Below are 12395 nucleotides of genomic sequence, written 5' to 3' on the forward strand. Positions count from 1 at the left end.
CGTAAGGTGAAAGCAGTATACTTTGATGGAAGTGGAAGTATATCACAGTCTGTAACTAAAGAAACTTATATTTAACACAATGACCAGGATGTTTAAGAAGCCAATCATTGATGACAAAATTATCTTTCAGAGACTGTGTGTGTGTGTGTGTGTGTGTGTGTGTGTGTGTGTGTGTGTGTGTGTACACTATTTAAATTTCCAAAGCAGATATTTTTGCCAATGAGTTTAAATGCAGATACAGTACTTAGTACTTATGAAGATGTACAAACCAGAATACAATATGGTGTTCACATAAAAATATAAAACAGTTCTAAATAAGGAATCTTTACAGTAAGAATTCTAAAAAGAATACTGTACAGTAAATCAATAAAAAGTTTAACTTTTTATATGTTCTGTACTCAAGAAAAAAGCATTTCTCAATGCTTTACTCTGGAAGACAGTTATACACAATGGATTCAAATTATTTTAATTCCCATACCTATGACTTTGCTTGGTGTGTCTGTGTCAGTCTCAGCACCAGCCTGGGCTTCCACCCCTGCCTGCAACTCCTCTACTGAAAATCCCTCATTCACAACTCCAGTTGGCACTGGTTTATTAGCGAGTTGCTGCAGTTTTTGGGATGATCGTAATGAAGACCTTAACATGGCTTCTTGCTCCTCACGCTCCCTCCGAACTTTTAGTTCCTCCTGTATAAATCAAAATATTAGAATCAAGTTTTAGTCCCTATGAATGTTTTATTTCAATTGAAAATCCAGTCATATTTTCACAGAAAGATCCCTATTAAATTTTAACACAGAAGCCCATTACAAATAATCGCTTACAGATCCCATAAATAAAATATTTAAATATCCTACAGTAAAACTGAATTTTAACAACAGTCTCACAACAAAGTTGTATTTTTAAATACGTAATAGGTCATCTGTACAAGTGTACAGTCATATTTCTTATTTTGAAACCGTCTGGATCTCAATAATCAAATGTCACCAAAGTTTCACTCAAGATATATATTTTTAATGACAATCTTCAGTCAGAAGTCTCAATTACTCATTTTTCCCCCTTACCCTCGTAACAACATTTTAGAAGTGGACAAATTAAAATGATGTAACATTTTCACCATAAAAATTTTACCTCATAAATCCTTCCCTGTGATTTTCCCTTGATGAAATGCAGCTAAGATATCAGCCTTTTCTCAGTAAAAATGCTTTCAAAATAAAGTTAAAGGAATCAAACAACTTCCCTTTCCGAATCTTAAAACCATGATTAAAATTTTTTTAATGGTAGCAGCCATTGCAAATATTCCAAATATCAATTCGATAAAATTACAGGTATTATAGAAGTAAATATACCTCATATTTCTTTATCCTGTTTATCTCTTCTTGAGTGGATGGTTGCTGCATCAGTCCCTCTTGCTGTGAGGGAGGGAGCTGAGGCGATCTCTGGGGCTGGTCTGGGATACGTGGGGGAGGTGTAGGCTTGGGTAGTGTGCCATTCTGTGGTGTGGCACTACCAGATGAACCACCCTTCTTGCTACTCTTGCTGCTATTATTATTATTGTTGTGGATAGGTGTGAGGGGCTGTCCCTGAGGCTTAGGTGGTGGGTATCTGCAATATAACACAATGTGTTAGTTAAAATATTTACTTAAAGAAATTAGGAGCCAAAAAAATAAGATTATACAGACAGCTAATCTTTAAAGTTTGAAGGGAACAAGTATCAACTTCATTTATTAAGTGCTAAACTTCCAGTGTACCCACCTTCCTTCCACACTTGTCACACATTACCGAGTTGCTGCCAACAGTACACCTTTCTTACAGATGGCACATGGTCATTTTTCACCACAGGTCCCTCATCCACACCAATTTAAAAATCCTGATGCAAACTACTCCATTTATGAAACTTAAAGCAGCAAAATATTACCCAAAACTATTACTGGGTAGTATAGTCTCTCACACTTGTGTGTTCATAACATGACTAAGTCTTGAAGAATATGGTAATTAAGAGGAAAAATATGTTTGAAAATAGCATCAATTACAAAAATGTTGAGTGAGATGGTTAAGGATGGTGGGGCAATGGTCGAGGAACTGATAAGGATTGGCTTACAGTAGCCATAATTTCTGCTATATAAGAGACGTACAAGGTAGTTGGTTTTGCACATGGTTGGCATTTAACTGTCTCAATGAAAAAGATGATACCCTTATGGGGAAGATAAACAGTACAGTGTGCATCAAGGGAAGTACAATTACCTTGGTGGAGTCTTAGTGCGCGCCACGAATGAGTCAGGCACGTCAACGGCCATCTCGCGGTGGCCGGGGTCGAACTCCACCATACTGATCATGTTGTCAAGGCCGATCTCAGGCGCCGAGATGACAGTGGCGGGGTCTCGTGGCTCCCGACCCTTGCGGGAGTGGCGGGGTGTACTGCCCCCTGTGCTCTTGTGGCGGGGGGTTCCGCGCCCCACCTCTCCACTCCCACTGCTCCCGCCGGACTTGCGCGAGCTGCAACACAAAAGACTTATATGAGAATAATGGAGAAAAAAATAAAGAAAGAGCAAAATATTTAATCTCAAAAAACTTACAATAACAATTGACAAATACACAAACCTTGTAGCCAATTTACTACGTAAATGATTTTGTTTCATACACACAATGGCATAAGTGCACTAATGACAAATTCAAATATACTTAATGCAGACCTACTACAGTATTCATATTAGGAAACCTGCATGTACAGTCACTCAAGAAACTATCTCTATGGGGGGGGGGGGATGATGAATTTCAGAATGTACACCGACTCCTTTTGTCTCGGTAGGTTTGTCAAAATCCTTCGTGTGTTGTGTAATTTTTTCAACACAATTTTATAGATTTTTTTTGAGTGACTGTACATCTAAACTATATAGTGAAACAAAATACTATAAATAAAATATCTAAATACAAGGAATGTTTATTATATAAAAATAATAAGTCAGAATGAGAAACCATTATTCATCATTATTACCACCTGTGGGGGGAGGGGGGAGGTTTATCAGCAGGAAAATACAGTTCATTTTAACGTTAGTACGTTAATTCAGAAACAAACGAAACAAAAATAAACTTACTAACCCAGGCATAAACTTGAGCATTGTGGTGGATCGTTTAGATCACCAAATTTATGTTGAGCCGATGGGATTTTCGTCCATGGTAGTCCAATTCACAGTTTTCCACAATAATGACCACATTCTATTAAGAACTTGACCCATAGTTTGTGCGAGTATCTGATTACTAGTTCTTATTGTGTTAGCCATTGTCAAACTGATAACTATCACGTTTCATTGTTTAGCCTTTGTTTTACTTCTAATATTAATTAGGCAACACAATCACCACAGCTGCTTGAACAACCATCACATATTTTAACCCTTTGGGTGCAACAGTCGCATTAGTGTTATTACAGCAACATTACCCTACCATTTTCTATGAATCTTATTGGTGACTAGTGACCACTCACCACTGTTGTGTGCTGCCACCGGTGAAGCCAACACAAGTAAAATACTGTATATTATAAGTACAGTCAGCAGCCTGCTGTAAATATCAGGTTGTTACTGTTCTGATGTTAGGATACTTCCGCTATTTCCATCTACATTTTCACCACAATAAGATAAAGACAATAATATTGTGAAATGTTCAGAATGTTTATTGTGTATAATTCAGCTTTATAAGGAAAATATATTTAAAATAAATATTTTTGGACGAGAGATAGAGACTGCCCACTGAAATGTTCTCTTTAACTCCGTGAGTCGATGAGAGATAAACACACTGTCCATTAAACGGCCTCTTTAACTCTGTGGCGTCCCTTTACTGTATTTCTCTCCCTTCTCTTTACAGTACATCATGAGTGTCAAGCAAAAATGGGAACCCCTAAATCAAAACTAGACAGAGGCAGAGTTGTTCGCTACAGATTCTGAGAGGTGAAGATTATAAAGATATGTTAACAATGATGAGTGGAGGAGCTGACTGAGTGGGTGGGTGCTCCAGGATGTCAGCGTGGTTCAAGGTGACAGTTGTACAATTAATCCCCCAAAGAATTGAAAAAAAAAAGATTAGAGATTAACAAGAAGTAACTGTTATAAAAAAGAGAGAAGGTTTTGAAGTATATTACAGTAGACTCTTGCCATTCGCGGGTTTGTGATGGGGGCTTACAGCACCCCCCTATAAAAACTCCAGCTGGGTTGGCTCGTTTTGTTCCCCTACCCCAAACTTCTTGGATCCGCCCCCTGCACACAAACCACAGGGACACCAGGGGTCCACCAGGAGTGGCTAGCGTGCGGTGTGTGTGCCATCCTCGGGGGAGACAGTGCTGGGTCACATCAACGTTCAGTCCACTGACCTCGCCCCCCCCACCACTAACAAAGATCTACACCGTAAGTTTCGGTTCAGGTTGTGTGTAACACCGCGGTGGTTGTCCTGAATGTACTCTTATTATTCTTTACCTCTACCGAAGCCTACACGCTTGTCTACGTTACAAGGTACAACCCATTTCCTCACTACATCTCCCTACGTTAACCCAAAGCAGTCAAACCACCAATAAAACTTCCACCAAATAAGATTTTAACTGCTGAAGGATTAATCTTCAGGTGATCCGAAATAACTCCCCACTCACGAGATCATCTCACTACACCGTCATAATAACCTCAACTAAAACACTACCCCAGTAATGGCCGGCCGCCCAGTGTAATGGTAGGTACGGTATAATTCCCAAATTGTTCGTTTTTTCGTTTTTTCTAGATAACGCACATCTACGATAAGATAAACCGAGTCACAACGGTATGACGTTCTATCACCCTGATAATGAGGTTGTGACACCCACTCAGTAAGAGGCGACCTGATCCCAACCAAGACGGTGATATGGTACGTTAAGATTGAGCGAGACCTTCAATATAAATAACAAAATTACAATATTACATCTAAACATGTATGTGTATGTTCACCTGTTTACATGGGTAACTTAATACAGCTTAATAATAATAGTAATAAGGTTGACATAAGTGTGTCTTACCTTGCCTGCCTGTAGTCACGTCAATGCGATAAATCATCCCCGACCCTACACCTGGCAGGCCCCAACACATACCCAAATCCCTGATACCTCCCCAAATACACCCCCCCCCCTTGTAGCTAGCACATCTCGAATACAGCCCTTTACACCTGACACAACCCCCGACACAACACACACACACATACTGACAACTAAAATTAGTACACCTCTGCTGGGGACGCCGGTAGTAATCAATATCACCATTAACACAGGTAGGTATGACATAGACGGGGGCACAACTCTCGCTCTACGTCATTGGCCTATCACTATCACAACCAACTGCACGACGGTCTTCAGCAGGCGAGTCAGGTGCCATTGACTTAAGGTTATCAGCTGTACTGTACTATACCTGTGTGGTGCGGCATTCTAACTCGGACATGCTGTTTACCTGTTCTACACCAACGTGATTGACAGATTTATCGATTTTTACAAGAGCGTCGTCAGGTGCAGGTAGTTTGTTTGTTTTTTGTTACCTTGTTCAATGATACATCAACTGTGGAGGTTTAATATCATCTGCTATAAGATGTCACATATCTAGTCAACACCTGTTGTGAAGGTCGCATAGTTTACCACCTGGCAATGAGGTCACGGCCTAGTTACTAGATTAATACGTCTCTTGTGGATGTTAGTCTCTTGTGCATATTGGAGTATAATATTCAAACTTCCTCTTGTGGCCACATGTTATAATAATAATAAGACAGGATTAATGAGGTTTCAACGGGGTAATACTTGTAGTCAAGATTTGGTGTTCAATACATGTTAAAGAGAGATATATTAAGACATCAGAGGGGAGTGACCAACACCTGTGAGGAATGTGAAAGGCGGCCGTAGGTGTGTGGTCCAGGGAGACGGCGTGGACGGACGTGACGTTACTACCAAATTCCTCATATTGATTACATCTACGAAGTTGTGCTAACACACACTGCCTGCCCTATTACAACACACACACACACTGCCTGCCCTATTACACACACACACTGCCTGCCCTATTACAACACACACACACACACACACTGCCTGCCCTATTACAACACACACACACACACACACACACACACTGCCTGCCCTATTACAACACACACACACACACACTGCCTGCCCTACAACACACACACACACACACACACACACTGCCTGCCCTATTACAACACACACACACACACACTGCATGCCCTATTACAAAACACACACACACACACACACACTGCACATTACACACACACACACACACACACACTTACGTCCTATTATCCGAAGGTTCATTCATATCCACGACTTCGCCATAAACCAAACGCTCGCACACACACTGGCGTCAGGTGCACCAGATCCAGTGAGCCTCAGCCAGGGACATTCCTAAACTAGTGACACACAGACGGCCAGACGGACAGACAACCCAATATATAATTTAAGATGGAAAAAAAATGTGGAACCATAAGAGCTGGCCAAGAACTACGACGACAAGACCAGTAGCAGGAAGTGTCTCACCACCCACCACAGCCACACCTCCGGCGGCTAATGCCCCTCTCACACACTCACGATAACGCCCCCCCCCCCCCCCCCAAAAAACAGCGAAGATAGCCAGCCAGCCAGCCGCCTCCTCCTCCTCCTGTCAAGTCGTGATTGATGCAGTTGTCTAAGTGGGACCTTCCTCACCTGGTAGGGTGTCTCACCTCACCTGAACTAACAAACTCCTCACAGCCACTTAACGCTACTCTATATGGTGCCGTTTCTCATGGCATAATGTAAGTAATTTCGCCCCGGAGATTGAAAGTCTTCTAAACAGCAACCAGACACCCAACAAACCAGTCAGTCAGTCAACCAATTAACCAGCCAGTCGGCCAACAAACCACTCAGCCAACCAAACAATCTACCAGGTCATTCAGTCAGGGTGGTAGATGTAGTCGAGGGGTTGTTACGCAGGGTGTACCGTACGAGGGTTGTGGTGTGTGTGGCTATCAGGGATTGGCGTAGTGTTTTGCCACCATAACGACCACTTCGATGCATCTCACGCACAATCACACCACACGCTACCTACTACTATATAAGCTCCTCTCACCACACCCCCCCCCCTACACAAACACATCCCTAGCTGTGACCATCTTAACATTACGGCGGTTCAGTTCTGGTCACCGTAATCTACAGAATGGATATAATTGTAACTCCTTCTATTTAAATAAAATCCTCAGAGTTAGATTATGAATTGACAAGACTAATCCCGGTTACCTGACATATTAGTACACACCTTTTTCTAAGTACAGACAGGTTAAACGCATCTTAGATCTGAAACTTTCTCCCATTAGAGAGACGGAGGAGTGGCAGCGAAAGCGATGCAAAGCTGATGCGCAGGTGTATAAATGAATGAAGTCTCAGGTATGATCGAGGTGTATAAACAAAATAATCTTCTTCCATGTGTGAACTGTAGTGTGGTGGTGTGGTTTAAATTAGATGATTTAGGTGTAGTAGTGTTGGTTGTTTGTTAGTGGTGAATGGTACAAAAAAACAATCATTATTTCAATTATAATAATTCTGAAAGAATGACGACTATCCGCTTATTAGAAACCTGTACAATGAGGTTAAACCATATTTTGCATAGAATTTGACGATCGATATTTGGAAGCCGAACGGATCTTAAATCGTGTTTTGTTTTCGTAGTTTTCACTTGCTTTATTCCTAAAATCGTTTAATTATGTTAGGTTGTACAACCAATACTCTATAACTAGGGGAGGGTGTATAAGACCCCAGTTATTATCATTATTATATATATATATATATATATATATATATATATATATATATATATATATATATATATATATATATATATATATATATATATATATATATAGGAGGAGTTGATGAAGAGAGAGAAGCATCAGAGAGAGCCAGTGAGCAGCTTTTAGCCCAAAACGGTATCCCACTGCACACACGATACATAGGTTAACCCACCAATTGGGGGTAAGGGTAAGGAAGGAAGGAATAGAATCTGACAATATGAGAGGAGAGGGGAAGAAAAAGGAGAATGAGGCTACAGACAGGTAAAGGCCAAACTCCAGACGAGAGTGAGGGGATAGGAAGGTGCGTGGAAAGGGAAAAATCATTCAATCATGGACGAAGTAGCAATGGAACAAAAACAGTTTAGATTGCGAAATAGACTTTTTTGGAAAAAAAAAAGGCAAAACTGCCAAACACGAGAATTTAACTCGAAACATAATTCTTCAATCAGTTGAAGAAGCTTAGGTCACTGGGGTTGGGGGTATTGGTTGGTATGGGCCAATAAGTTTATTTTTTATTATTTTAGGTTTTTTCATTAAGGTTGGGGTTTTGTGAGTTTCTACATAAATTGGTTTAGGTTATAAACAATTTGAATTATAGGATGGTGCCTGAACATCCTTTACATAACAAATGGCAAAAAAAAAAAAAAAAAAAAAACACAAAATCCGTCTCCAAATCGTACAACCTACATTGAGAGGCCCAGGAGGACTGCTGTAGGTTTACGACCCCCACGCTTCTAAAATTTACACGGTCAACCAAACGCAATTTAAAGAGATATAACAATCGGCGGAGCAACAGTACGCGGGTAGAGGCTATAAGAGAGTCATCGACAACCTGTTGGCCACAAGATTACTTCCTGTTGGCGCTGGGGGGACGACAACCACCTACTTACCTGGCCAGCCTCTCCGTTTTGCTCTACATTGCGTGTCCTGTCTGCCTTCCCGAACAATGGCCGGCAAATTGCGTGGGGAGGCGAGTATGTGGAGCATGTGTAAACCTTTATTAAGATGGACAATGGGCCTCCTCAATGGAAGGAACTACGATGGTGAGACGCGAGGTGATGATGTTGGGAGGGGGAGAGAATTTGGTGAGTAGTTGTATATGTATGACTGATGTGTCAGGCACCATCCTCATAATTCAAGATCAACCTCATAACCTAAACCAACTTTATAACCAAACTCACCAAAACCCCGATAGCTTAACCCACCAAAACCTCAAACTACTAAAAAAAAAGTAACACAGTATTACATCCCATAACCAACAAAATAACCCCCAATTCCACCAGTGTTTCTCAAGTCTTCTTCAAGCTGATTACAAGAATTGGGTTTCTCTGAACTCTGCCAAAGTTAACGTGATTATGGCAGAGATTGGCTCTTGTTTACATTTCGGCAAAATATTTTCGATTCCTCGGCTAACTTTTGAAACTGGATTTTTGTTCCTATTTTCCTACTTCGTAATATGAATTGAATGCATTTTTCTCCCACTTTCCACGACACCTTCCTCATCCTCCTCCTCTCGTCTTGGAGTTTGTACCTCCTTATCCCTCGTCTGTGAGCCACGTCCACCCGTTTTTCCTTCCCCTCCCTCCTCTCCATGAATCTGTAAAGACCTCGTCTTCCTTCCTTCCTTCTCCCTTACCCCCCCAACACGTCTTGGGTGTGGCCTCTCATCCTATGGCGCATCCCCAGGGATACCACAACCACCACTAAAGCTGCTCTCTCTCTCTCAAAGAGGCTTAGGACTCAACAAAACACTCTCACCACGTACTCAAAAAGCTTAAGACTTACATACTCTCAAAACAAACCCACGAGAAACTGGGGTTCTTCATACACCCTCAACACACATTGACAAGACTGGAGGCCCTCACACTACTCTCATAACTTAATACCGAGGCTTTGGACCCAAACCGAGAAATCCCGGATAAAATTCTACGGACAAGTAAACACGATTTCAAATCCGTTCAGCTTCCAGTATATCGATCGTCACAATTATAATGTTAAAATATGGTCTATAACAGACTCTTTGTTGATTATTTGGTTTATTACATAAACGTGATATGTACGAATTATCTTACAGCTAGCTTATTAATAATTAGAAATAATGGTATACGTTTTGTGTACACACACACACACACACACACACACACACACACACACACAAAGATTCATAACTTATGCTCACTCACAACAACAAATAATGCACACTCGCAATATACTTAAAGTATTATATACAATATGCAGGTTGACTTCATTCATCTTACAGAAGAATTATCGACACATCAGGCTCCCTCAAGAATGCTTGCACTTCCTTTGTCAAAGGAGCTGTGCATTTTACGTTTTAACTTCCTGTAGCTCGCTGCCATACGGCCAGAGGTCGCTAAAAGCCAATTTATTAGTCTTGATTGGTTCTTTGCCTGATATTTTGTATGTTTTTATTAATCTTGCATTAAAGTTTACCTAGAAATTTTATGATGATGATGATCTAAGTAGGTGTAACTATTATATTTTGTCCGTTGATAGTAGCAGGTAGTCGGGTGATTTTCCTTCTCTACAAAAAACAAACAAACATTCACGAGACTCAAGACTTCCTCACAACACACTCACGACGGATGGTGTGTACAGGGTCAATACGTAGTCAGGTAACCTGCATGTCCTGGCCTAAATAAGCTTGGAAGAGGTGGTGGTGGTCAGAACAGCTGCACCAGAAAGCCCACGCTGCCCATCAAATACATTAAACCATAGCACAACGTTCTTCCCCTGTCAATAATAACTAACAAATCTATGTGAGGATCTTTACAAAAGAGGAAGATAAATTAAACTAAAGCAAGAAGCCTCGTCCCTCCCCCACCCACCCACCTACAGGTATACAATTCACACGAGATATTGAAACCCCATGATCGACCCCCTCCCCCCCACCCGTACAGTCACGCACAAGTTTACTGTCGCTGATTCACTCCCGGGATGGGATTGTCGACTCTTTATCAGTCGCCATGACAACGACCTGAAGACGTTAACACCTTACTTAAGATGGTCACAGCTTAGATCTCTATAGTTTGTGTAAGGGGGGGGGGTGTTGATGAGAGGGCTTAATGGGAGAGAGATTAGCGTGTGTGTGTGTTTTGTGCGTGAGAGCATCGAAGCATCGACCCCTAACGCAAAACACTACGCCAATCCCTGATACGCCACACCACCACCACCACTGTACGGTACACCCTCGCGTAACACCCCTCGACTACACTACCACCCCGTCCCCCAGTACCTCACACCACCACCCCCCCTCCTCCTTACCTTTCATAAGTCTACACCCGGTGACTTCCTACATCTTGGATGACCACACAACAATGAAGACGACCAGGCGAGGAGGCGAACTGGGGAGGGGCGAGACACACCTTCTGAAACCACTGTCAGGTAACTGTCCGCCCCCCCCCCTACACCCGTACCATGGACTAGCTACACTTATAAACCCCCCCCCCACACACACCATACAATATTACTGCGTCACCACCATCACCTAACCACCACCCTCATCGTTACAGCCAAGGACGTATGGTATAGTGGTGAGGCGTGATGCACCAGCTTTGTAAACACTGGTGACCGTGTGATCATTATGGTGTGAGTTTACACGTCCGCTTGCCTGGTGCTCTACCTGGTGACGAAGGCACGCGGGTGGTGGTGCCCAAGGTGATAGTGAATAGTGGTGACTAAGTGGTGATAGCGGTGGTGCCAGGGTGGTGATAATGGTGGCACTGGAAACAAGCACCATACTCCACTACACCATCCAGTATCTCCTTCCACCCCCTCCCTCCAGCTCCACCCTCTCCCTTCCACTGTCAAAGAAAATGAAATCTTCCACAGAGAAACTCAATCCACGAGGCCAAATTTATCTCTCTTCAGGGCTGAGAAAACACACACACACACTAAAAATAAAATAAATAAACTCGGTCTTAACAAAACATCAAAACATCAAAACAAACAAACAAACACACATTTATCATACAAGGTCAAAGGTGAATATAAACAAATAATTAACATTAAAAAAAATATTAATACAGAACAAAAAAAAAACTAACAATGTCATCTGTTCATAAGTGCGGCAACACAATACAACTCACACATAATTATTCCACACACTTGTAAATTTCCCACCAACAAGGAAACAAACAAAACAAGGAAACAACAAAACAAGAAAAAGGAAATGAAAAACAAAAAAGGGAAACAAAAAAAGGCAACAACAAAACAGGGAAAAGGAAACAAGAAAAAGTAAACAAGTAAAAAGGAAACAACAAAACAAGGAAACAAGCAAAACAAAAAGGGAAAAATCCACACAAACACAAACCATTCATTAGAACGAAGACTTTTTTTTTACCCTTAACAACACAAGAAAGATCCACCCACACACACCACACGTTACTCCCCCTAATGCAAAAGATACATACAGCATTACATATCAGGGTTGTGTTCCGCGTTATCTCAATATGTCAATGTTTATCAGATGTCTTATCAACAGTGCCCAGGGAGCTCCTAAATCAAGGCTCAATCATTGTTAGTGTTATTGGATCACC

General features: G+C 41.5%; 1 protein-coding gene across 8 annotated transcripts in view; it reads right to left on the reverse strand.

Moving 5' to 3' along the window:
* The window catches only part of LOC121857817, a 273121-nt gene that overhangs the window by 14010 nt on the left and 246716 nt on the right, over positions 1 to 12395 (reverse strand). For 7 of the 8 annotated variants that reach the window (XM_042354070.1, XM_042354071.1, XM_042354075.1 and 4 more), the window contains 4 exons: positions 2242 to 2493; positions 1347 to 1602; positions 1129 to 1170; positions 479 to 686 (listed from right to left, as the gene is read on the reverse strand). In XM_042354070.1, the coding sequence (XP_042210004.1) occupies positions 479 to 686; positions 1129 to 1170; positions 1347 to 1602; positions 2242 to 2493 (758 nt within the window). The remainder of the gene's footprint in view (positions 1 to 478; positions 687 to 1128; positions 1171 to 1346; positions 1603 to 2241; positions 2494 to 12395) is intronic. The other variant, XM_042354073.1, reaches the window with a different exon arrangement.

The sequence above is a fragment of the Homarus americanus genome, unplaced genomic scaffold (assembly GCF_018991925.1).
Source record: "Homarus americanus isolate GMGI-L3 unplaced genomic scaffold, GMGI_Hamer_2.0 scaffold13846, whole genome shotgun sequence".
Lineage (NCBI taxonomy): Eukaryota > Metazoa > Arthropoda > Malacostraca > Decapoda > Nephropidae > Homarus > Homarus americanus.